Source organism: Eublepharis macularius, chromosome 7 (assembly GCF_028583425.1).
Source record: "Eublepharis macularius isolate TG4126 chromosome 7, MPM_Emac_v1.0, whole genome shotgun sequence".
Lineage (NCBI taxonomy): Eukaryota > Metazoa > Chordata > Lepidosauria > Squamata > Eublepharidae > Eublepharis > Eublepharis macularius.
Window position 1 is genome coordinate 94,519,560 of NC_072796.1, and position 26,177 is coordinate 94,545,736.

The 26,177-nt window shown below is 42.6% G+C and overlaps 1 protein-coding gene across 8 annotated transcripts in view; it reads left to right on the plus strand.

Annotated features, from left to right (window-relative positions):
* The window catches only part of SGK3 (serum/glucocorticoid regulated kinase family member 3), a 109,470-nt gene extending 84,966 nt beyond the window's left edge, over positions 1 to 24,504 (plus strand). For 6 of the 8 annotated variants that reach the window (XM_054985456.1, XM_054985455.1, XM_054985454.1 and 3 more), the window contains 11 exons: positions 4,353 to 4,402; positions 4,947 to 5,004; positions 15,161 to 15,244; positions 15,328 to 15,459; positions 15,983 to 16,095; positions 16,312 to 16,348; positions 16,443 to 16,529; positions 18,398 to 18,493; positions 20,779 to 20,934; positions 22,063 to 22,152; positions 22,668 to 24,504. In XM_054985456.1, coding sequence (XP_054841431.1) covers positions 4,353 to 4,402; positions 4,947 to 5,004; positions 15,161 to 15,244; positions 15,328 to 15,459; positions 15,983 to 16,095; positions 16,312 to 16,348; positions 16,443 to 16,529; positions 18,398 to 18,493; positions 20,779 to 20,934; positions 22,063 to 22,152; positions 22,668 to 22,838 — 1,074 coding nt within the window. In that variant the 3' untranslated portion in view covers positions 22,839 to 24,504. The remainder of the gene's footprint in view (positions 1 to 4,352; positions 4,403 to 4,946; positions 5,005 to 15,160; positions 15,245 to 15,327; positions 15,460 to 15,982; positions 16,096 to 16,311; positions 16,349 to 16,442; positions 16,530 to 18,397; positions 18,494 to 20,778; positions 20,935 to 22,062; positions 22,153 to 22,667) is intronic. The other 2 variants (XM_054985461.1, XM_054985462.1) reach the window with 2 other exon arrangements.
* Positions 24,505 to 26,177: the final 1,673 nt, after the last annotated feature.

Below are 26,177 nucleotides of genomic sequence, written 5' to 3' on the forward strand. Positions count from 1 at the left end.
ATGTTATTGTGAGGGCAAACAAGGTAATAGTTATAAAATATGTCTTAAGATATGCAAAGTCTCAGGAACAAAATGTCCTCATTTTAAATGAACTATGTAACTACGTCAACACACTTCAGTATCTCCTTTTTGTAATGTAATGTTCTTTAGCTGTTGGGTTACTGACTGAAGATCAAGATCCATATATAATCTACCTGCTGTCCTGAAATAATATTTCTACAGTGCTGCTTGGGCATCATTGCTTGTGATATAGGTTTCTCCCAACACTGTCTATTTATTTAGTCTGGAATGGACATTATTTGTTCACCAAATTTACTTCCATATGGCAGTTTTTCTCTGCCTGAGTTCCATACCGGAACACTTTTTTTTACCTTGTATACAATTTTGTGCTATAATCATCCTGTCCCAGATTTTCCCTTTCCCAAACCTACCTTAGTACTTTATGGAAATAATGCAGTCCAAATGTATTGATACACCATCTGGAAACAATGGCACGCATTTATTTTCCTGCCCTGTACATGTTCTGCCATTTTCCCACTGTCAGCCTCAATGCTTTTTATGCAATGCCTACAACAGCTTTTGGAGGGTGTTTTTTGTTTCTTTCAAAATCAGTAATTGCTGTAATCTATTGCCAGTTACCTATTTCAAATTTTAGTTGAACCATTGTAACAAATGAATGTGAAGAAATGAACAAAAGGGGCAAGTTTTAGTTGAGTGTAAGGAAACCAATACGGGGGCAACAAGTCACCACAGCAGCCATGACAGCTGTGCCGCTGAGAATCTATGCAGAGTGACTGCAGAACACGTGTGGAAGACAAAAGTCAGGAAAAAAATGGACGAAAGTGTGCAGAAAATCCCCATGTATGAATGCTACATCTCCCAGTATGTATGCCTCTGCATTTGCTATGGCAGTTATAGCAACACAGAGAATTCTTGCCATGTAGAAGTACCCTCAGTTTTTAACAAAGATCCAGATGATGTCATTGCCATCCTGTTGAATTCCAGTGTTTTCTGTGAGTATCCCTTTGGGACATCATTTGTAGTGGCTACTTTCTGACTTAAAATGCAATTGCAGCCCGTCTAATGTAGGCTCTCAAAGAGCACTTCAAACCTTTCTAGGGTTTGCTCCTTCCCTCTTTGTTTTTTGCTTTTCAGTCTTATTAATTACTTCACATTAACAGTGGTGATGATCGTTAATCAGTTCTTGTTTTAGAAGGTATAGATGCTTTAATTATGATTTTTCTTTGCAACCGTGTGATTGCTCATTAACCTCTTTTCTTGTTACTGTAATTTTACAATCACATTATTATTAAGAGGCAATTGCTTGGGCTGCAAGTGAAAAACAGTAATTAATACACAAACATGTCAGTTCAGGAATGCCACGGCTACTGCAAGTAAATAGGAAGACATTTTGTTTTTTCCTTCCATTTTTAGTGGCTGCTGCTTCAGTTTAAGTGCAGGCTTACAGAAAGAAGCAGGGCTTATTTTGAAGTAAACATATGACAAGATCATGTCCATGCGGAGAAGCATTGCTAGATTTCTATGTGAAATATAGTACTATACTAAAAGCTTTGCTTCCCCCCCACCCCCAGTTTGAATTCTGCCTACAGCTGATTGGAAAAGTCTTCTAGTGTCAAACTAGTTATCATCTAAGAAGTGTTAGGTTGGATGAGCACATAAGACAATGAATTGTTTGGTCTTGTTCAATGACATACCAGTTTCAGACTTTTGTGCAGGGGGGACCACCTAGTCTCAGTGCGAATGGTGTGACATCAGAGCAGCAAACCTAATATGTGATCGTGATTTTTCTAGTTAAAATCAGCCACCATCTTGTGTGAGTTAGTTTCCTCCAATATTGTGTGTGTAAAAGGCTGTCGAGTCACAGTTGACTTATGGCAACTTCATAGGGTTTTCAAAGTGAGAGACAAACCAAGGTGATTTGCCTTTGCCTGCTTAGCTTCTGAAATCTGATGAGATTCCCACTATCCTGGGCCATCCATAATGGTTATTATTGGGAGAGGTTGTGGCTCAGTAGTACAGTGTGCTTGGCATGCAGAAGGTTCTAGGTTCAATCAATGGTAACTCCATTTAGAAAGATCAGGTAGTGGGTAATGTGAAAGTCCTCTGCTTGAGGCCCTTGAGACCCACTTAAGTCTGAGTAGACAAAACTGACCTACATGGACCATGTAGGCAGGGCTTTTTTTCTGGGGAAAGAGGTGGAGGAAGTCTCAGCCAGGGCAACTCCCAGGAGGAGGTGGCGCACTTCTCATTACATGCGTGCGCACGCAGTGCGAGCGCACGCTCTCGGGACTGCACAATGACATCACTTCCAGGAAGTGACATCATCACACAGGCCGTAGCCGCCCTGGCAGCGCTCCCATGCTGCATGGCGGGGCACAATTCAGCCCGAATAAGGCTAAAATCGGACTGAAATGGACCGCTCTGCCACAGGGGAGTACTGCCCCACCCTGCAGGGGCCGAATCCAGGCCGTTTCCAGCCCAAATTGGATGAAAACAGGCTCAAAATGGCCTGGATCTGCCTGGAACAGGCTGCTGCCACATGGGAGAGCACTCCTCTGCCTGGCAGTGGCCCAAACTTGGCCATTTAGAGCCCGATCCTGGCCATTTAGGGCACAAATTGGGCCCAAAATGGCCAGGATTGGCCTGCTGCCAAGTGGGGGAGCATTCCCCTGCCCAGCAGAGGCCCAGTCCTGGTTGTTTTGGGCCCGATCCTGGCCATTTGAGGCCTGAATTGGGCCCAAAAGGGCCAGGATCAGGCCAGTGACAGGCGGGGGAGTGCTCCCCAGCGGCAGAGCTGTCCATTCCAGGCCAATTTTAGCCTGAAATGGGCCCAAAATGGCCAAAACAGCCCAGATCAGGCCCGAGTTGGCCTGGAACTGCCCGCTGCCAGGCAGGGAACCCTCCCCCACCTGGCAGTGGCCCAATCCAGGCCCAAACGGGCCCAAAATGGCCAAAATAGGCCATCTTAAAAATGCCATGTGACACCAGTCACGTGAGTATTTTATAGAGGTGCTGGAACACTGTTCCAGGGTGTTCCGGCTCAAAAAAAGCCCTGAGTATAAGGCATCTCCATGTGTCAAATAAACGTGTCAAGAGTTTTTTTCTTCATATGGAAGTTATACTGCTGTGTCATAAAAGCCAACTGGAAAACTTCTCTCCTTTTCTAAAGAAACGCTGAGTTGCAACATGCACTTGTTACTTGCTTTCCTTTCCTGCATCAGTGTTTCAGTATCTCATCTAGATTTTAGCTGAGAGCTTTGGTTATCAGTAAAGCTCAGAACAAAAATAGACTAAAAAATAAAGAACAAAAATAGACTAAAGTGCACAGGCTCTTAGATCATATTCTTTTAACTAAATGTACTGAAGAGAGTTCTGTTGTTTGCTAACTAGGCAATTGTCTGTGGGAGCTTGAAACACTATAGGATCTTTATATAATAGCCTTTTAAGTGCAAATGAATGAAGTGAATGCTCAATATATTTAAATTCAGGGCTTTTTTTCAGCTGGAACTCAGTGGAACGGAGTTCCGGAACCTCTTGAAAATGGTCACATGGCTGGTGGCCCTGCCCCCTGACCTCCAGACAGAGGGGAGTTTAGATTGCCCTCCATGCCACTTGGCACAGAGGGCAATCTAAACTCCCCTCTGTCTGGAGATCAGGGGGCAGGGCCACCAGCCATATGACCATTTTCGCCAAGGGCAATTTAAAAACTCCCCCTTGTTCCAGCTGACCCAAAATGACATCATTTGTCCTGGGAGCATGCACACACTTTGCACACGCACATGTGGTACCAGGGGCACCACCTCCCGCCAAGAGTTGCCCCCTGTACTGGCAACCCACTGTGTTCCACCACCTGTTTTCCCAGAAAAAAAGCCCTGTTTAAATTTACAGTCCATGTTTGTTGAAGTTGCTTCCAAATACCTTACTAGTGTTTGTTTTAACAGTTACTTTTCCTTTTTCAGTCTCAGCTTGTTTTGACACGAAGATGCTAATGGTTCTTGTGGTCAGCACATAAAGCTATGTGGAGGACATAAGAGCAAAGTCTACTTTGTTTTAAAAACAAGAGATCTTGTCTGGAAGAAGAAAGGTGCGGGGGGTGGGGGTGGATTTATACTTTTAGTGCTCACCACCTGCATTAAGAACATCCCGACAGTGTCTGAAACGGCATTAATTAACTTCTGCATCTTCAAAAACTAGGTTATGAGAGGGAGCATTATTAATAACAGTTATATTGGTGTTCTAGGGGGGAAAGTACCTGAAATACAAAGGAAGTTCCTTCTAACAAATAAAATATATAAAATTTTGATGTGACTTTTTTCTCTTTCTTTGAACAGCTAAACTCTACCTCACAGAATGTCAACCTCGGGCCATTTGGAAATCCTCAGTAGGTTTTAGTTAAATATAAACCAAATGTTAGACTGACTTTAATTGTTAACCGTGAAACTGTTAAACACCTACATATTTGCTATTTTGAGTAACCTGGAGAAGAGGAAATGTTCTAGTTTGACACCAAGTAAAACCCTATATCTGAGTAGGGAAAAATATAAAGTGAAACGATTGATTTCTTAGAAATTAGTAAAATAAATATTAAGCTAACCAAGAGTAAAATTAATTAAATTAAGAGAAATATACAGAAAATGTGGGATCAAATGCTTAATATTAAATGGGACTACCTTCTTTTCATGCTAAGAGATGTCAAATTAGTAAACATTGTGATTGCAAATAATGAGAGCAAGCACCAAGAAGCAAAAAGTGACAGTCTCATCAGAAATATATTTTATTACTCAAACTGTATATTATAGAAATACAATAAAATCCATAGTAGTGGAATACAGGTCTATCTAGCTTGTCATTCATCTATAAAATAGTTACTGTCTTTACCCTCTTGACTCCCCTAAATGACCCTCTTTATCCTGAATCCATTCTAGTGCTAAACCAACAGATTTTGACTTCCTGAAAGTTATTGGGAAGGGAAGCTTTGGCAAGGTATGTTTCATTTTTATTTTATTTACTTATTTTTATTCCATTTTGACCAAGCTTTAATTATTTGGGGAAATCTTCCTTACTACTGGTGACATGAAGGGCATATGAACTACAGAGATGACCCTAGTGGCTCTAGTTGATGACCTTCATCTAAAAGTAGACAAAGGCCATGCTTTATTATTGCTTCTCCTAGCTCTATCTTCAGCCTTTGACACAGTAGACAATGACATCCTCTTGAGGCGTTTGGAGGCAGAAGTAGGTATGAGAGGCTGTGCCTTGGATTGGTATAAATTGTTCCTCATAGGATGAACTCAAAGAGTTGCTATTGGAGACTAGCTATCCTCACAGCGGGAGTTATCTTGTGGGGTTCCACAAGGCTCAATGTCATCCCCTATGTTATTCAACCTTTGTGGAAAGCCTTTAGAAGAATTCATTCGTAGCTATGGAATTGGATGCTACCAATCTGCAGATGATATCCAACTCTGTATCTTGTTATCCAAATCCCCTGGTGATTAGGGTTGCCAGGTCCCGTTAATTTCCCAGAAGGAGGGGGGACTGGTACTTACCTCCATGATTTTCTCACGTGTGTGCTCCCAGCTGGTATGGTGACATCACTTCCAGAAATGACATTACCACGCCCGTTGGGAGCACACCCACTGTGCTCTGGCCTAGGATGCTTCTTGCCTCCCATTCCCTGGGGGCCTGTTTCCCCCTGCTGACCAGATGAGTGGCAGTGGGGGCCGAGACTGGGAGCAGGGCATCCCCTGCCCCCACCGGGGGACTGGTGGCCCTACTGGTAATGCAGTAGAGGTGTCATGGGCTTCTCTCCTGAAGAGTCAGAGCTGGGTACGCAAGGCTCCTCTCCTCCTGAGGAGTCCTCACTATCACTGAGCCCCATGACAAGAGGTACTGAGTCGTTGCTTGACAGCTGTTGTCAACTGGCTGAAAGCAAACAAATTGAAACTGAATCCAGACAAGACGGAGGTGATCCTGGTTGGAAAAGCAGAGATCTTGAAGGATATTGTGCTTCTGATCTTTGATGGGGTTCAGTTGATCCTGGTTGACTCAGTTAAGAAGCCTAGGGGTTATACTAGACCCAGCACTACTGCCAGAGAAACAAGTAAATGCAAACAAGGCCTTCTCACAACTCAGACTAGCCTGGAAGATAGCCCCTTACCTTGACATGACTGATCTGGCCACCTGGCTTCATAGTATAATAACAAGACTCCAGTACTGTAATGCACTCTACATTGGTCTCCCCACAAAGTCAACTCGAAGACTTCAGTTGGTGCAGAACACTGCAGCTTGCTTGCTCTCATGAGGTAGAGTATGCATATCACATGCATTCTGCAGTTACTCCTTTGGCTTCCAGTCAGTTACTGGGCACATTTCAAAGTCATGACTATCACATTCAAAGCCCTTTATCGCTTTGGTCCCTCATATCTGTGCAACCGCCTCTTCCCTTCTGTTCTGCCATGGCAGCTTCGATCATCTGAACAGGGTCTTCTGAAGATGCGACCCTATATTTAGGCAAAATCAATAGTTCACTGTCCGTCTCCTGTGCAGACCCACATGGGACTGCGCCTGTGCAGGCCTGCCGACCGGATTTTTCTTTTCTAGACTACGTCCACTAGGGGGTGCACGTACGCACCAATGCGCATGCGCAGCTTTTCCCGCTCGAGCGACATTGGGCAACGTCGCCCCCTTCCCCTCAATTTCTTCTTTGCCGCCGACCAGTAAAGATCTAGCTGTCCGCTGTGAAGAAGATAACGCCATTTTGTGAGGAGATCGTTCGTTTCGGCAAGAGATGGCTGAGAAAGCCTTATTCAAACGCTGTTCGACTTGCGCTACAAAGATGATGAGGACAGATGGCCATTCCATTTGCCTCAAGTACTTGGGTGAAGGACACATCGTTGAGAAGTGTGAGCATTGCCAATGATTTACGCCTAAGGCCAGGGCTGAGAGGGCTAACAGGTTGAATGCCCTACTCTGGAGGAGGGCTATGAGGGCATCGGGAGCCGCGGATACCTCTCAAAAAGGGCCGTCGCCAGTAAGCGGGACAGTTGAAGCCCCATCGGTGACTGCACAGTCTGCCCGTAGCTCCATCTCCACCCCCCGCTCCCGCTCTTCGGATCGGTTCCGACAAACCCTGGCTCCGATTTCGGATCCGAAAGACGCCTCGGGCTCCACTTCGGATCGCATGAAGCCTTCAAAGTCGGATCCGACTCGGAAGCGACGATATCGATCCAGGTCTCCCTCGAGGTCGGAACCACCGTCTACGTCGACTCCGAAGGTGCAGAGGACTTCGTCGGATCCGAATATCCCGGCCGGATCGGCTCCTAAACCGTCGGATCCGATGCCGGAACCAACATCATTGGTTCCGAAGCATACGGAGCCGACTCGCCTCAGCCATCGGATCCAGTGACTGCGACCGTACCTTGCCCTCTCAGGGTGAGAAGAAAGCCAAGAAGAAGTCGAAGCACAGACAATCGACTTCGTTCCAAACTGATGAGGTGTTCTGGGAGAAGCCCAAGACTCCTTCCCCGCACCTGTCTCCTCCATCATACCATTCTTCTGGTGAGGACGGTGACCTGCCTGACGCTCCACGTCTTGCATCCCGTGCCGGGCCGGCTGGTGATTTTACTGGTAGAGAGAATCTACCCTATCATTCACCGTGGAGAGGTTTTGAGAGAGAGGGCTCCCTCTATGCAAGGTCTCACCGATCCTATTCCCCGTCCCTTGGCAGAGAGTATTGGGGTGACATACGGAGTGAGTTCTCCCGCTATGGGTCCCCCGGACGGGGTTCTCCCTACCAGCAGCGCAGGCCTTACCAAGATCCGAGCCCTAGCCCTCCGTCTGACCCGTCACCCAAGGACATCATTATTGGGACTGGTCGTGTTTCTCCTACGGAAGATTACAGGCTCTATACAGAACAGATGGTCCGTATGGCCCGTTCCCTGGACATCGAGATTTCGGTTGTAGATCCGAAGCTGAAAGATAAAATTCTGCAGTATGTCCAATCTGGGAAACCGCAGACCATCTCATTCCCATTCACAGAAGGATTCGTGGAAATCATCAACACGATCTGTGAAAAGCCAGCATCAGTTTACCCGACATCTCGTAAACTGGAAGCTCTATATAAGACCAGAGATGACGTCTGTACGTATCTCTTTGCTCATCCACCACCTTCTTCCCTCATTACTGAGGAGATGAAGACCCGTCAGCGCCAGGGTTCCCATGTCGTACCCATTGACAAGGAAAGCAGGAAGCTAGATTCATTGGGCAAGAAATTATACTCATCGGCGGTCCTTACACTGAAAATTTCCAATTACTCGGCAATCATGGGAGCCTATCAGATTTCCCTATGGAATCGCATGGCGGTCTTCATGGAAAAGCTTCCTGCTGATCAAAAAGTATTGGCTAAAGTAATACTTGATGAGGCACTACGGCTGTCGCGACAACAAATCAACGCTGGTCGCGACACAGTTGACACCTCTGCGAGAGCATTGGCATCCTCCATCGTGCTTTGCAGACACTCGTGGCTCCGCACAACTGCACTGCCTGTTGAGACACGAAACAAAGTAGAGAATCTACCTTTCGAGGGTCAATCTCTATTCTCATCCAGAACGGGTGAGTACCTCTCGCAGAAGCGTAAAGACCGACTGACGGCTCGCTCCTACAGGATTCTCCCATCCAGGCAGTTCACCGACAATCGGTATCAGTACCGCTCGTCTCAAGGCTATCGTGGTCGGCAACATAGATACCAACCGTATCCACGTTATGCATCCTACAGGCCGTTCCAACCCCCTGCGAATACCTTCCACCGCAGGAGACCTAGTTACCGGCCATGGCGCACTCAACAGGGCCCCAATGCCAAAGAGTCAGCAACTCAACCCAAGCAGTTCTGACTAGAATTTGAACAGTCTGTCGTTTTTGGAAACAGATTGGCTCAGTTTGCCTCTGCGTGGGCAGAGATTACATGTGATAGTTGGGTACTCAATGTTATTGCTGTTGGTTATAAAATTCAGTTTGTTGTTTACCCTGTGTTGTCTCTTCCTGATTATGCAGTGCAATCCTCTTCTGATAAGTTACAGACGGATGTTATAGCGCTTCTGCAAAAGGGAGCGGTGCAGGAGGTTCTCCCTCAAGACCTCTCCTGGGGGTTTTACTCTAGGATGTTCCTTGTAGACAAAAAGGATGGTGGACTACGGCCTATTTTAGACCTGAGGGAATTGAACAAGTTCGTTCTCGTTAAACGGTTCAGAATGCTTACCTTAAATACAGTCCTCCAGTTAATGCCTGAGGACATGTGGTTCTCCATTCTGGATCTCAAGGACTCATATTTCCATATTGCCATCCATCCTGACCATAGGAAGTACCTCAGATTCCTTTGTAATAATAGGACCTACCATTATCAGGTGCTCCCTTTTGGACTATCAACAGCCCCCTGAGTTTTTCCTAAATGTATGGCTGTTGTAGTGACATATTTGAGGGAACAAGGTTGTACCATCTATCCCTACCTTGATGATTGGCTTTTGGCAGCACCCTCTGCTAATGCCCTTCGGGTCCAAATTGATACGGTGATGCTTACCTGCTCCCGGTTAGGACTTTTGGTTAACCTCAAAAAGTCTAACCTTACCCCGTCCAGGAGAATATTATATGTCGGTATGGAACTGGATGGTGATGTAAATAGAGGTTTTCTGCCCAGGGAACGCGCATTAAAGATTGGCAGGATGGTGAACCTCTTTTCGAGATGTAGGTTCCAGTCTGCGACTGCTATCCAGAGACTACTCGGCCTTATGGCCTCGTCTACAGCAGTTACCCCTATGGCCCGGTTGCATATGCGACCTCTCCAGCTGTGGTTCCTATCTGTTCATGATTTTGAACATGAATCTCAGAACAAGAGATATTCCATCCCTAGAGGGGTTCTTCATTCCTTACGATGGTGGCTTAGTGAAGCTAATCTCTTAGGTGGTGTTGCCTTTGGGTCAGTCCAAACCGAGATCACTATCTCGACTGACGCCTCCACGATAGGATGGGGAGCCCAATGTGGGGCCCTTAGGGCACATGGGGTTTGGTCAGAGCAGGATAGGGAAGATCACATTAACCTGCTAGAATTGAAAGCGGTACGTTATGCCCTTATCGCATTTGCAGACATGCTACAACAGAAATCCGTTCAGGTGCTCACGGACAATTGCACCACGATGTTCTACCTGAACAAGCAAGGGGGCACTACCTCCAAGGTACTCTGCGACGAGGCCATTCGAATTTGGAACTGGGCCAGAGAAAGGAACGTGTTTATTCATGCAGTCCACATTCCGGGCACCACAAATGTGATCGCAGACAAACTGAGTCGTATGCGGTCCGACAATTACGAGTGGACCATAGCAGACTCCTACCTGAATACCATCTTTTTGGACTGGGGGTTCCCAGACATAGACCTCTTTGCATCAGAGGACAACAAGAGGGCTCCACAATTTTGCTCCAGGGGAGGTCTAGGTCGCCATTCCCTAGGGGACGTGTTTCAGATACGCTGGACAGGGCACCTGTTTTATGCCTTCCCTCCGTTCCTGCTGTTGTCTCGAATCATCAGCAAGATTCAGAGAGATGGGCCTCAGATAATTCTAGTAGCGCCCTTTTGGCCCAGACAAGCTTGGTTCCAACATGTCATGCAGCTGTCACAGGGGTCATATTATCGGTTCCCTCTGAACCCGGACCTTCTGTCCGACAAGGGGGTTTGGTATCACGACCTACCCAAACTGAGCCTCACTGCATGGCATATTCTGGGTCGGAAGGAATGTCTGACAGAGTAGCTGAGATTTTGCTGAATGCACGTAGGGACACTACTCGCAGGTCATTGCTAAATGGAAGCGTTTTGAAGCCTGGGCTAATGACAAGGGAGTGAATGTTTGGGATTGCCAGCTATCATCGGTATTTGAGTTCCTCCTGTCTCTAAAGGACGCGGGACTCTCTAATTCCTCTGTTAAAGTTTATTTGGCGGCCATTTCAGCCTTCCACCCTAAGATAGATGGGAAAACAGTTTTCTCCCACAGCCTCTCGAAATCCTTCTTGAAAGGATTGTATAACATGTTTCCACAAGTTAAACATATTGTTCCTCAATGGTCACTGCAAGTAGTATTGGTGGGGCTTATGAAATCGCCCTTCGAACCGCGGGCTACTTGTGAGCTAAAATGGTTGTTTTGTAAAGTGGCCTTCTTGGTCGCCATTACATCTGCTCGCAGAGTTAGCAAATTGGCAGCTTTAAGGTCGGATCCTCCCTTTTTGAAGGTCCATCAAAATAAAGTGGTTCTGAGACCTGACCTTCGCTTCAGACCTAAAGTCTCTACTCAGTTCCATACCTCGCAAGATATTGTCTTGGCCGTATTTTTTCCTGACCCTTCTAATAACTCTGAAAGGGCCTTACATTCCTTGGATGTGAGAAGGGCTATTTTATTTTACCTTCAACGTACTTCACAGTTTAGATGTGCAAAACTGTGTGCTATTTGTGTGCTATTATGGGCCCAGGAAGGGAAAGGCTGCTACAGCTCAATCAGTTTCTCGCTGGGTTACTCAGACTGTTAGGGCTTGCTACTCGCAGGCTACGTTGCCTTGCCCTTTGGAAATTACAGCTCATTCCACCAGGGCACAAGCTTCTTCTGCGGCCTTCCTTAGGGGAGTGCCTCTGTTAGACATCTGCAGAGCTGCAACGTGGTCGTCTTCCGACACGTTTGCTAAACATTATGCTCTGGATGTGTGGGAAAGGAAGGAGGCTGCTGTCAGTCAAGCAGTACTTCAATCCATTTTTCAATGAGAACACATGCCCGCCTCCTGGGTAAGTGGCTTGTGAGTCTCCCATGTGGGGCTGCACAGAAGACGGACAGTGAAAACAGAGTTGCGCTTACCGTAACTACTGTTCATTGACGTCTTCTGTGCAGACACACAACCCTCCCTCCTACCCCGCTGTGTTCTTCCAACTAATGTGAAGGCATTCGGCGGCAAAGGAGAAACTGAGGGGAAGGGGGCGACGTCGCCCAATGTCGCTCGGGCGGGAAAAGCCGCGCATGTGCATTGGTGCGTACGTGCGCCCCCTAGTGGACGTAGTCTAGAAAAGAAAAATCCGGTTGGCAGGCCTGCGCAGGCGCAGTCCCATGTGTATGCACAGAAGACGTCAATGAACAGTAGTTACGGTAAGCGCAACTCTGTTTTTGCCTGCATGCATGCTTTCTCTGTGGTAGCCCCCACCTTATGGACTGGCCTGCCTGAGGTGGTCAGTAAAGCCCATACTCTCCTGGCTTTCCGCAAACTATGCAAAATAGTTTTCTACCCAGATTACAGGCTGCAGAAGGATCCGTACCTGTGCCTTTCTAGAGAAAGGTGACCTGTGCCTTTCTAGAGAATGATGTCTACAGGAGGGCATCTTGTGCCTCTCCAGAGGAGGAGGGGATGCAGAAGGATCTTGCCATCATTGGGGCGGTGCACGTTCCCCTGATGTATAGCCCTCGGACCTACACTGCCCTGTCAAGAGCATCAGCTTGTCAAGTTCCAAATTCTTCCTTTGCCAACTCCCTCCCTGTGACAGTTACTGTGCAAGTCTCTGATAGAACCTTGCAACTGTAGTCACTGGAGGTTCAGCCTTACAGGGATAGGGTAAGGTCACAAGTGCAGGTGCGGATGGCGGGGGATGTCAACAGGCAGCCTCTTCTAGCCACTGAGAAAGATAATTCATTTGCACAGGGTAGGAAACTTCAGCTATTCTCTTAAGAGCATTTAAGGGTGACTAATCGAAGCTGTCCTCCACCTGCCACCTCTATTCTCCTAAAAGTGGGCAAGTATAAAGAGACCAGCAGTCTTGACAAAGATTCGTAAATCTCTTCCTTAAAAGAGAAGGATTCTGCTGATTCTTGAGGATTTCAACCATTTCTTTAAGTGGGATCCTGGAAGTCTGTGAAGGTTTTGAATTTTGCACTCCCGTAATGACAAAGGCAAACTGGTAAAAGGAGGGGGGAAAGGGCAGACAGCCAAAAAGGAAAAGCAGGCAAACAGCCTCGCTAAAACAGAAGTACAGGCAAACAGCCTGAACTCTCCGGTGAATAGCCAAGAGGCAACGGGCAGTCAGCTCACTTTATCAAATGCGTAGACAGACAGCCTTACCCTTCAATTTCTTGTTTGCCAGCTCTCAAGAAAAGCCACAAAATTAGAGCGCTCAACAGACTCATGGAGAACTGGACAGGAGAATAGAGCAAAGAGAGAAACATCTCACTGATGGCATGCCTTACCACAAAGTCTTGGTCCAGGCTCCCCAAATCTCACCTGCCCACTTTATTGGGCTGCAGTTAGCTCGGTGGAACCTCCATTTATGTCTGTGGGGGGGACTCCCCTCAACCCCAGTATTGGGAGACCTCCAAATTCAAAACTGAAGCTCTCAAAGACCCAAGGCAGAGAGTATGGCAAACAAGATATAAGCTTATTAGAGTCAGTACTCACATAAACTGATGCACCGCTGATGTCTCTGAAGATGTATGCTGCATAGGACAGTGCCACTATCCTTTATGCCTTCTTACAAACAAAGTTCAAAGGATAAGATTATCTGATCAATCCTACAAAAATGCTAAACATATACAATTAGCTGAAAATAAAGAAAAGCCACCACAGTCTGCAAAGTGTTACATTTGGCACCCTTCTGGCACCTTTGTTATCATTTATGTATACCAGCAAGGGAACATACAGGAAACAAAAGGGGAGTGTTGGAATATCAAAGTCATAACATCTAGTCAGTCTGGAGGTCATCTCCTGCTGTAAATTATGGCTCCCCAGACTATTCCAACATCCTACAGACATCAGCTACATTTGCAGTTTTAACAAGGCCATTCAAAACTTGGTGAGAACAAGATGTCATGCTCCGTCACAGCGCCAGGGGCGTGGGCAGGGGCCGGGCAAGGCTGCTCACTTAGGCTAAGGCCAGCTCTTTGGGTGTCCATACCAGCAAAGTCCAAAGTCAACAGTCCAGGTCAAGTACAGCAAAGGCAGTCCAAACAAGGGTCAGGCAGGTTCGGGGTCCAAAGCAAGCCGAAGTCAAGGTCTGGGAATCAGTCCAAGGGGAAACAAGGTTCAAAGGGGGTTGCAAGGCTTCCAGACGCGAGGCTCCGGTTGCAGAGTGGAAGATGACTGAAGTTGTTTCCATGCTGCTCTGAGTTCAGCGTCTGTTCTTATACTCTGCCCTGTTTAAGAGGCGAGAGGGCCAAGTGTTTCCTCATCCGTTGATTGCCCGGCCTCGTCATCCTGAGGTAGCTCTAGCCGCCTCTGCGCTTGCAGTCGGGCACTGCGGCACTTGCCAAACCACCTCCTGCGCCCGGCTGTTTCTTCGAGCTGCTGGCTCTGATGGCTCCCTCCGACTTGCGGCCAGGGTTGCTTGTGCTCCGCTCACCCCCTCGGCCCCAGTGCCTCCACTGGAAGTCCCAGGCACCTCCAGCCTCTCCGTGGCTGGCTCTGCTGATATCTCTTCATCCTCTGCTGCCAGTTCCGCCAATTCTGGGGCTGGATTTGCCTGCCCAACGCGGTCCTCCTCCAATGACGAGGACTTGCTGGCGGGCAGCCAGGGTTTGGTCTGTGGCTGGGTCATGACACAAGGGCAAAGAGAGGAAGGCAGCTAAGGCTCACCTCATCATGCATTGGGTGAACCAAAGTTCCAAGGCTGAACTATTAATGCACTTGGGGAAATATTGAAAAAATCCTCTAACGCTATGTTATAAGAAATAACTCAGAGAGATGTCTTGGTAGGAATGAGGACCGGACGCTGTTAGGTACTGTTTGCTGAGTTTCCACACTGCTAAACATGCCATGGAAATTTTGTTTCAGATAGATTTCATCTCTGCTCGGCTTTATGCTTGTTTTAAAAATTTTCTGCTGCCTTTACCTGTTGTATCTGTTTCTCTGAATGTCTGTATCTGTTCTTCACTATTATACTTTGCCAAGTGAATGTCCTAGCTGTCAGTCTCTTGCACTGTTATAATCTGCCTTGGATCTCAGTAAGAAAGACATATAAATAAATAAAACTACATGAAAAGATCATAAAAAGTGATTACTGGTCAAATAATGCTCTCCCTGCAGTTTAATGTTTTAGTACTAGAACTGACTGTTGTTCTGTATGCAAATGCTTTAGGTTCTTCTTGCAAAAAGAAAACTGGATGGGAAATTCTACGCTGTTAAAGTATTACAGAAGAAAATTGTTCTCAACAGGAAAGAGGTGAAAGGAAATTAGACACTTTATTTTTCCCTGCAATTACAAAATTGTTCCTATTTACTTATTGACCTTTCACTTCCTTGCAGCAAAAACACATTATGGCTGAACGTAATGTGCTGCTGAAAAATGTGAAACATCCATTTTTAGTGGGATTGCATTATTCATTCCAAACGACAGAGAAGCTTTACTTTGTTCTGGATTTTGTTAATGGAGGGGAGGTAGGTATATTTTTGGGTCTCTTTCTCTGGTGGAAGAATCATGCCCACTAAATTGTCAGAAACAATGATTTTAGTCCGCTTAGAACAGAAGCTGTAATTGCATGCATGCAATTGCAGCATGCAAGACTGTTGACCTTTGTAAAGCCCATTGTATTGTTGCACCATATATATTTGTTAGCTGGTCTGCAGCTGTGGTTAAACTAGTTAGATTCCCAGCATGTGAAGTAACCAGTTTTTGTCACTTTATAAGCACCTTTTGTTAGCCCCTCAGCAGCTTTGAAATATGGACTTCAGTTCACTGGATTATGAGTCAGTTGTAGCTGAAGTATGTGGGATTACAGAGGTGACAAAAGGAGGAAATGGCTAAAGAAAGGATGTGAATTGCTGTGCACAAAATCTGTTTTCACTATGTTGGTAGTTGTTCATAAAGAACTTAGCAACGTGCACCTTTTGCTAAAAGAGATGCTATCAATTATTATTTTAAGTGCCATATTCATTTAACTTGTATTTTGTATGTTTACAGCTCTTCTTTCATTTACAAAGAGAACGTTCCTTTCCTGAACACAGGGCCAGGTTTTATGCTGCTGAAATAGCCAGTGCATTGGGCTACTTACACTCCATAAATATTGTATACAGGTAATGATTTAGATGATAAAGATGACCACAAAGTTGAAACAACATGTATTCACTTCTGACTCTTTAAAGCTTATTCTCTTGCTTTACCCAGAAAGCTTATGGATGCATATGTCTTCAAAAAGCAAAGTGGCTGCTTATTGTTAGAAGTTTTATTTAATTTTGGTTCTGACTGTATCAAGACGTTAATTGAAGCCTTTTTATTATTCTCATGACCAGGGATCTGAAGCCAGAAAACATTCTTCTAGATTCACTGGTAAGCATTAAATCTGTCTTGTTGTCCCAGAACTTTATCGTTAGCATGATCGCTCTCTATGTAGCTTTACAGAGGACCTCTGTTTTCTGTGCAGGGACATGTTGTGTTAACAGACTTTGGGCTTTGTAAAGAAGGAATTGCTACTTCTGACACCACAGCAACGTTTTGTGGGACACCAGAAGTAAGTTGTTCCTTGAAAAGATGTTTGCTTTATTTGTATGTATTAAGTGTTTGTATGGAGGGGAGGCATGAAATCATAGATTCATAGCACCTGTGTTGAGCCAAGTTGTTCATAACATGCAGTTATTTTGTTTTATTCTTAAAAGCAGCCTTGATGGCTGCCATCAAAAACAAAATAGGGAGTGGGAATTATAGATCATTGTATTGGTTCAGAATAAAATTCAAAAACGGGAACAAAAGCCATGTAATACCTTTTAGTAGAACAAACCAAAATGATACCCCAAAATAGGCAAACTTTCATGTTCCCCAGAACTCTTCTGAGGCCGGCTGTTAGAAAAACAAAACAAAGGCGGGGGGAGATTCTTCAGCTCATGATATTAAGGCCATTTCTTGTCAGCATCTTTTGTAAAATGCTGAATGAGCATGGAGATTTAACATGGTGCAACTCCTGAATTGAAGGAGGAAGAAATAAAAACTGGAATCCTCCTAGAGCAGCAACAAATCCTGGCATTAGTCCAAACACCTCTGTGACACCAGGCAAAATACACAGATTGAGAGCAAAATTGGTAGTCCTTGAATTAACCATGCTGGAGATAAATTTTAGGTGATGCAAAGTGTAAAAAGTCAGTTGAAGCCATATAAAAATGTTGGTTCTTGAGAAATCTGCTCTTTTAAAATGACAACTCCCCCCTCCCCCCTGTACCTTGCAAAACTTGTCTGTTTGCAATGGCATAGTAATTTGGCAGCTTTTCAGTTGTCTAAAAGGAGTCATTTAGCTAAAAACCCACAGCTCTCCTTTTAAACCAAGTGAAAACAATAAACCAAATGAAGCTCTATAAAGCAGGGATTTTAGACTGCATATGCCAGAGGGGAAATTATTGTTCAATACTTTGTCATTTCAAAATAATGTGTTAATTTTTATTGCATTAATATTCCCAAAAGATTAAATATGGCATACATAGTTATCCTTACAGCTACAATAACCTGGTGGTTGTGAGATTAAGATGTCTTTCAGTGAGGTTCAGGGCTGAGATGTGATCTGAGAGAGCAATCCTAAACAGGTCTAATCAGAATTCTGCTCAGGTCTATTCAGTGGGGCTTACTCCCAGGAAAGTGTTCTTTGGATTGCAAGATAAATATTTCTTGCCCAGATTTTCAATTCTTCTTCAGGTGTAAAAAAATCTATAAAACCACAGTTGTTTATAAATTTCAGTGTGGTAGCCATACTAATATTTTGCAGAAGAAAAGAAGCTGGAACACTTAAAGACTAAAGTTAAACAGATTTATTGAAGCATGTTTCATAGACTAGAGCCCACTTCATGAGATGCCTCAAATGGGCTCAGTCTATGAACAGTTATGCATCAATAGTTTTGAAAGTGCCAAAAGACTCCTTGTCACCATTGTTTATGAAAAAGATTGATGAACAAAGCACATACATTGGCTGTTGTGGGTTTTCCGGGCTGTATTGCCGTGGTCTTGGCATTGTAGTTCCTGACGTTTCGCCAGCAGCTGTGGCTGGCATCTTCAGAGGTGTAGCACCAAAAGACAGAGATCTCTCAGTGTCACAGTGTGGAAAAGTCCCTCCTCACAGTGTCCACACTGTGACACTGAGAGATCTCTGTCTTTTGGTGCTACACCTCTGAAGATGCCAGCCACAACTGCTGGCGAAACGTCAGGAACTACAATGCCAAGACCACGGCAATACAGCCCGGAAAACCCACAACAGCCATCGTTCTCCGGCCGTGAAAGCCTTCGACAATACAAAGCACATACAGTGATCACCTGTTCTAAATGAGATTATTGGCCTTAAATTATTTGTACAATACTACTTTTTTAATATCACTGCTCACACATTTTTTCCTTATACAGTACCTGGCCCCAGAGGTGATCAGAAAGCAACCATATGATAATACAGTAGACTGGTGGTGCCTTGGTGCTGTTTTATATGAAATGCTTTATGGTCTGGTAGGTATTTGATTTTTTTTCATAATACATATCTAAAGCAATTACCCGTTGCTAGGAGGGCAGGCTGTTGTCTTCATGGATTCCTACTGGATGCTGGATCCTTTGTTTGATCCAACAGGATAGTTCCTATTAGCAATATTATTAAGAATATGACATCTTCATCTCATTTCATTTATTCGGTTTATAGCCTGCCCTCCCCACAAGCAGGCGCACATCAAGTTACAAAAAAATTTAATAATCAAGGCAGTTAACAAATATAAGCATAAACATCCTATAAAATACAACTCTTAATTAACCAGTCATAAATAAACAAAACAGTATTAGCATTTCTATTACAGGTGGCAACTGAGAGAAAAAATGCTTTGCCTCTTCAAACACAAGGTAGAGTTGCAGTCCCTTTTCAAGAGTTGAGCAGGCAGGGGTGGGGCTGGCAGGTAGAAATGCTCAGCCTTCAAAGGTTATACATATTTGTGAACAGGTTGATTTGGCAGGTCCATATGGCTTTGTGTTGTGCCGCTTTAGATATTCAGTTGATCAAAAACCAACATGATCTTTACTGGCTTTCTAGTGGAAACAGATGATGTCACATAGCACAAATCAAATAGACAACTGAAGTGGCAGTGATGCTATTCATTGCTAAATAGAGTGGAATAAGTTAGAAAAGACTGCCAGTATCAGTGTCCAGGGTATTAGCAACACATTCCCATTTTTCCTTATCAGGTGGACTGTTTATATCATCAGGATTTTTCCTGTTAGGCTAATGTTTTGGGAAAGCAGCAGTGGTAAGGGAGGAACTGCTGACTTATTGCAGCACAGCTTGGGGCTGCATGTACTCCGCTTTCATCCAGCTGCCTTTGCCATGTTTTTGAAGGAGGTATTCACCCCGTGCTTCCTTCTGGAGCACCTCAGGCTGGGGCCAGATCAAAGATACGCTGCCAGTCCTGCCAGGTTGTATCTAAGGTGGCAGGGGCCTCACCTCTTCCTTCTGTGACAATCTGAGATCACATGATTTAGATGTCCACCAGCAGCACAGTGTGAAGGAACAGAGGAGATGGGTGTGCTGTCAGCCAGGTAAGCATACACCGTAAGCACACCTGGAACATTGTTCTTGCAGAGAAAAACCTGCCAACCATTAGATGGGGCAGCAGTTTTGTATTTTTTTTTAATTCTAAGGGGATTTTTGTGATTGTGCTCTGCCTTCTAACAGTAAGCTGCTGAAACTGCTGCATTTTTTTAAAATACAGAGGTAAGCGCCCCCTTGGGAACTCTGAATCTTAAGCAGGGATACTGCATGGTCAGGTAGGGCAATGACCAATTCCCCTTCTAGCTACTTTTCATTAAACCTTGACACCAAAATAAAAGAAATCCTCTCCAGTTTTTTTTGTAATGCGTACATGGGAATGCGTTTTTCAGCGTTTAGGGGAATGTTTTTGTCTCCCTCCTCCTCATCTTTCCTCTTCTGTTTTGCTTGCATTATATTTTTCTTACATATAAAAAGGATGCATGATCATGCTTGTTAAGGGACGTGTTAATCATGTAACACACAATTTTTGTTTATAGTGGAGAATCAATGGGAGAACATGCTAGTTGAAATACAGTAAGCATTCATCTAAGACTGTCAAGAAAAACCTTTATATGGGATAAACGTTATAAACTGCAGCTATTGTCAAACAGAACAAAATTGTTCTCCTCCCACAGCAATGAGCTGGGCATTTCCTACTATTGCTTACGTTGTATTTTAGAGCAGTTTGGTTGGAGTAACTTTCTGAAAACCAAATATGCCCTAGAAATTGTCTCTTGGTTGAAAGCTTTGTGCCTTGTGTCCATACTTATTCAGACTTTACAAATAACTACTGAGAACTTTGTTTTGTGAAATTTCTGTCTTGGTACAGTCTTAGGATGGGTTGCAATTCAAAAGCCACAATCCAATTTTAAAAAATGTCAGAGAATAATGTGCTTGATCTCAAACCATTAAAAACTGTCCCCAATAAGATCTGACAGTGCTTTATAGAATATTAAGATTTAAACTTCAGTGAGACTCCATAGAAAGATATTTCCAGAACAGACGACCATGGAACAACCCTCTCTTGAACCCTTTGTTATGTGAACTTGCTGTACTGTATGGATAGAGCAGTCCAATAGCTGCTCATGTTCTTTAAGATAGTCTCTAAAGTGAGCTTTCTCAAATGTGGTGTGGAGGATCATTCCAAATGTACACTTTACCCACATATCTCAAACAAGCCTATCAATCTTATTTATCTCTATAACTGTATTTTTCTCTCCAGCCTCCTTTTTACTGCCGTGATGTCTCTGAAATGTATGAAAACATTCTTCATAAACCACTCCATTTAAGGCCGGGCATCAGTCTTACTGCATGGTCTATTCTAGAAGAACTTTTGGAGAAAAACCGGCAAAAGAGACTTGGAGCTAAAGAAGACTTTGTATGTAATATGTCTGCTGTGAAACCAAGTAGTTAGTAAATAAATGTCATGTTTAGTGCCATAAACCCACTAGATATGAATATCTAATTCTAAACATCAGCATGTCTAATTCTAAATGTCAGTTGCTGCAATAATACTAGGTGTAGGATCTGCTTGATAGGAAATGTTTTGAAATAATTTGAGTTTGCCTGCTGCTCTTCCTTCTAGAAAATAAATATATTTCCCAATATGACTAATTCTTAAGCTTGCTCAATATATGCCATGCTGTTCAAATAATAGGATAAATAAAAACACACTGAGCTGTGCTGTTGAAATTGCAGGTTTGTGTTGGTGTTATGAAAAATACTTTGCATAAAGTACAAACTCAACACACTCATGAGAACCCTGAGAAAGATCACACAACTTGCACTGAAGTCAATTGGACAGATTAAACTGAATGCTAAATAAGCAAAGTTAATTTTCAGTAGATCTGGGCTGGATGTTCTCAACCAGAAAGCTTTTCACTGTCCTTACATATGGATTACAGAATATTTGAAGGATTGTACAGCTTTAACCGCAGATATGTAAAAAGCAATTTAGTCCATAATTAATGTAATAATATTTACATGCATAGTATTTATAGAGCACAGTATTCAAAGCACTTACCATATCTTATCTCAATAATCCTTACAAAAATCTTTTAGGATAGTCTGTATTATTAGTCTCATGTTGCAAATGCTGAGCTGAGCTATCAAGGGAGCTTTATGGGTTCGTAGTAGGTGCAGGATTTGAACTGGAGATATCAGGGTTCACAGCTCAGTCGATAACTTAGCCAATATAGTGCTGTTCCCTAGATGATTTTTTGATTTGAGTTCTTAAAACTAATTTGATCAAGAGGAGTCAACATTTCCAGTGTTTTCCTGTCAAGGTACAGTAATCAAGTATAGTAGGACAAACAGCAAACCTATAAAAAGCCATATAATTAAACAGTGGATTTGATCTTCTTCAAGACCTTTACCTTCAGAAAAAAGTTCAAGTGTGCAGTTCTAGCAGGGTATAAAGATTATAATGCAGACGGTAAAACAGCTTCCTGATACTTTCATATATGTATGTAGCATGTATAAAATATATCTTTATCTTATATTTCAGCTTGAAATTCAAAGGCATCCCTTCTTTGAATCTCTCAGCTGGTCTGACCTCCTTCAAAAAAAGATCTCACCACCATTTAACCCTAATGTGGTAGGTATAATATTTCATAATACCTTGAGAAATTGCAATACAAGAATTTTTCCAAGAAGAATTGGATTTCATTTGTTTAAAATTGCAGAATGCATAAATTAGGAAATGTTATTTTTATTTATTTACTTTGTAGTCTGCCTAAGCCTCAAAGTGGACTATGAGATATAAAATAGTGCAGTCATGGAATATAATTCAACCAATGAACAATGCAAGAATACAGTAATAATACAATCAATGAATAATACAATAGGACTAAGACTATAGAATTAGAGAACAATGCAGACAAAACTTCACGGAGGAAAATAATACAAAAAGGATACTAGAATAATTTCATAGAGAGCTAATATATTAGTAATAATGGCTAAGTATACTCAATTGCAATAATGGCCAAGTATACTCAATTGCTCTGCTAAAAGAAGGATGGACCTGAACTAATATAGGAACTACAAAATCAATAATAAGAAAATAACTATATTTCTATATTATAACATATGTACCTATTTTTTATTTCCTAGGCTGGTCCAGATGATATTAGGAATTTTGACATGGCATTTACAGAAGAGATGGTGCCCTATTCAATTTGCACTTCTTCTGACTATAATATCATAAATGCCAGTGTCTTGGAAGCAGATGATGCATTCATTGGATTTTCTTATGCACCACCTTCAGAAGACTTATTTCACTAAACTTTGTGGAACCAAGAAATACATCACTTGTCATCTTAAATGGACCAAAATGTCTTGATCGTGAACAGATTCTTTAAAAAATGTGCCTGTGTTGATGTGAAACCTATGAACAAAATTTATCTGCTGTAATTTGAGGAATCTGAGTGTTTTTGGTCTACTTTCTTTAGACTGTTACAGCTGTCGCACAAAATACTTTTTAAAAAAAGAACAAGTAGCTTTTGTTAGCTGGTCCTAAAGTTTAAGTTCTTTCAAAGCAAGGACATTGACTGTTTTTTCTCTAGTTTACAATATTAACATCTCCAGAGCTGGCTGTCTTTAACAGCAGAAAATGCCTTGGTTAACTAGCTATGGTGACTCTGTGCTCAAAATGTTATTATACTATGCAATGTTTTTGTATATCATTGTTTTAAAAAGATAAGTTTATCCAGCACAATTCTTTGTTGTTTTAAGGCAAGTTGATTCACTGCCAACACTTTCCTTTAATGTCCCCCCCCTAACTTTAATAATAAGCAAAGATCTGGATGATGTTGTTTACTTTAAGGCCAGATTGTGCCATCTTTAATCATAGTGTGCCCAGAATTGCAGCCATTTTCTTCTGAAGTACTTTGATTAATTCCAGTTACAAATATGTTCTCTGGGTAGAACAAATGAGCCTTAAAGACTTGTTCATAATGACTCATCTCATAATGACTATAACTTTTCTCTTCTTGTAGAAGAAGCTAAGTGGTTATTTTTCCCCAAAGAAACAGGTGATGGAAAAATTACTGCATTTGTAGAACAAAAACTTAACTTGTATTTGGAATACTAATATATTACAACTTGATTGTATTAAAATCCATAGTTTCTTGTAATCTGTATTTTGATTTCTATTCATATATAGCTCGGAAAAGCTACCAAAACTTATTTGCAATTTAAAAAAAATATGTAGATGATTGCAGTCACTAACATTTAGTGAGGATGTGGAGAAGAGGGCATGAGACCAACAGTCTTTGAAGGAGTAAAACAAAGATTAATTTATCACTTGAAACAAATAATCTAATGGGTTGGATCCTGTATCATATTCTGCTTGCCATTTTGCATGAGAATTTCACCTATTCCCCTCTACCACTTCAGGTCCTCTATACGTTATCCACCCTGTTCATGGGGGTTTATGGATTTTAGGGATTACAACCTGTTGCAATGAAGAGAAGGTTGTAGGAAAGTTCCAGTCCATTAGAGTAACTATACTCATAGTGTGTAACATGGCCATGATTGACTTTTATCCTTCTATGTTGCACACCACCTAAAATTAATCTCCAGTATTCATGCATTGACTGCTAAGTTTTTCCATTGTTCTCAGCCTTCAAAGGAAGCTGTGTGTTCTACCCAGTGTTAGAAAGACATTTGATCAATTGTTGATTTTTAAAATTTTTCCAAGGGATGCCTCCGTATTTTGCTTCTTTTGTCCATAAGGCCAAGAGAGAACCTGATACCAGAACCATTTATATCTGCATACCTGCTCAGTGTTTCACACACAGATCTGGCAAGACAAGACCTTAAGATCATGACCTGGAAAAATCCTTTTTTCCCCTTTCCCCTTTTTTTAGCCATTCAGCCTGATGAAGAGTTCTGGAAAATTCAAAAACTTGCACCCTATTCTTTGCCATTTTGGTTGGTCCTAATAAAAGGTATTATATGGCTTCTGTTTTTGGAGTTTGCTTTGGACCAGTGTAGCTACTTGCAGTCTAGAAGAACAGAAACTTATCTCTTGAAAAGTAAAACCTTTCACTTGAAAACTAGAAATTTAAGGCAACGAATAAGCATAAGAGGGTATTGGGGAAGCTGTGAATCAAGATCACAACATGCAGATTATTCAGTATTATTGTTCACCATGTTAGGTCTTTACCAGGCAAACACTAGACCATGCTGTACCTAGATTTTATCTTTCTTTCCCTTCCTAGGAGCAGTAGTTGGAGTTGAAGGACTTTCTGATGGCAACATGGTACAGGAGGAGGGCTATTTAATTAGTATGGGTATTTTTAAAAATTTGTTAGCTACCTTGGTGGCCCGTCTGGAGCAGAAAGGCAGGGTGTAAATTTTGTTAAATAAATCAACTACCTTCTTACATTGACCCTGATCCACCTCTTGTGGATATTTTTAAGATTTAAAAACAATTTTTAAGATTTCAAAATGTTAGCTGATTCAGTTGTGAATCTCCAACATAATGTAATGTATAACCTTGCTGTACTGTCTTGTTAAAGGCTGGGGTCCCAAATGCTTAGCTTCTATATTACACTCCATTTGGGAAGAAGAGCCCATCAGTATTGTATAGGTTCTGTGAACAAGTAAAATGGCTGCTTCTTCCACAATTCTTTAGCAACTTTATACAGATGCAGAAGGTTTGCAAACAGTAGTGACTCACTTCAGAATGACTGGCCTTTTTTAAAAAAAACAGATAAAGCACGTGTGCAGTCCGTATGACATTTGTGTATATCTGTCCCACTTGTATGTACACATAGCAGAAAGCTAAGAGCTGCATTCGATCATGGTTTCCCATGCACATATATACAGTGAAATAGTAGTCTGATTGTTTCATATGACAATTTACATGTGGGTTGTATGCTATTCATCTAGGAAAATTGTCACCTTTGAGGTGGCTCTTTTCACAGGATGATAAAATCAACCTTGTAAACAGCCACTCATACACAATAAATATTGCCTCCAGATGAGTAGATAGGGAAGTTTTTTTACTGGATGTCTTTCTGGATCTTACCCACAGGCTGTTGCTGTATCCAAGCTGATTTATGTTGGTGTTCATTGAATGAGGGCTAGTAAAAGTTTAGGCTAGTAATTTATGCAGATGCTTCATGCTTGCAATATTGCAGTAAAATAGTACTTGGATTTTAAACAATCTTTTTAAATAACACAAAAGCAAAGGCTTACTTTCAAAAGTTTCTATGATTATCAAATGTTTTCCTACTGCATCATTATATATATCTCTCTCTTTGAATATATGAAGCTGCCTTACACTAAGTCAAACCACTGACTCATCTCATATAGTTGCCTTCTTTGATTGGCAGCAGGTTTTCAGGAGGTCAGGCAGAGAAAGGTCTTTGCAACACCTGTTACCTGAGATTCTTTAACTGAAAATGCCAGGGACTGAACCTCAGATTCCTTCATCAGAGCTTCAACTGAGATTAGAACATTAAGTGGAAAACAGTAAAGGTGGGCCAAAATTATTGTAGCTGCCTGCGTTGAAAAAAAAATTATTATCTATACAGTATGTTCTTGTGTTCTATCAGGAATTATGTTAACTGCATTTTGTTTTAGTGCAAAGGAGAAAGAAACTGTAGTCTCTTG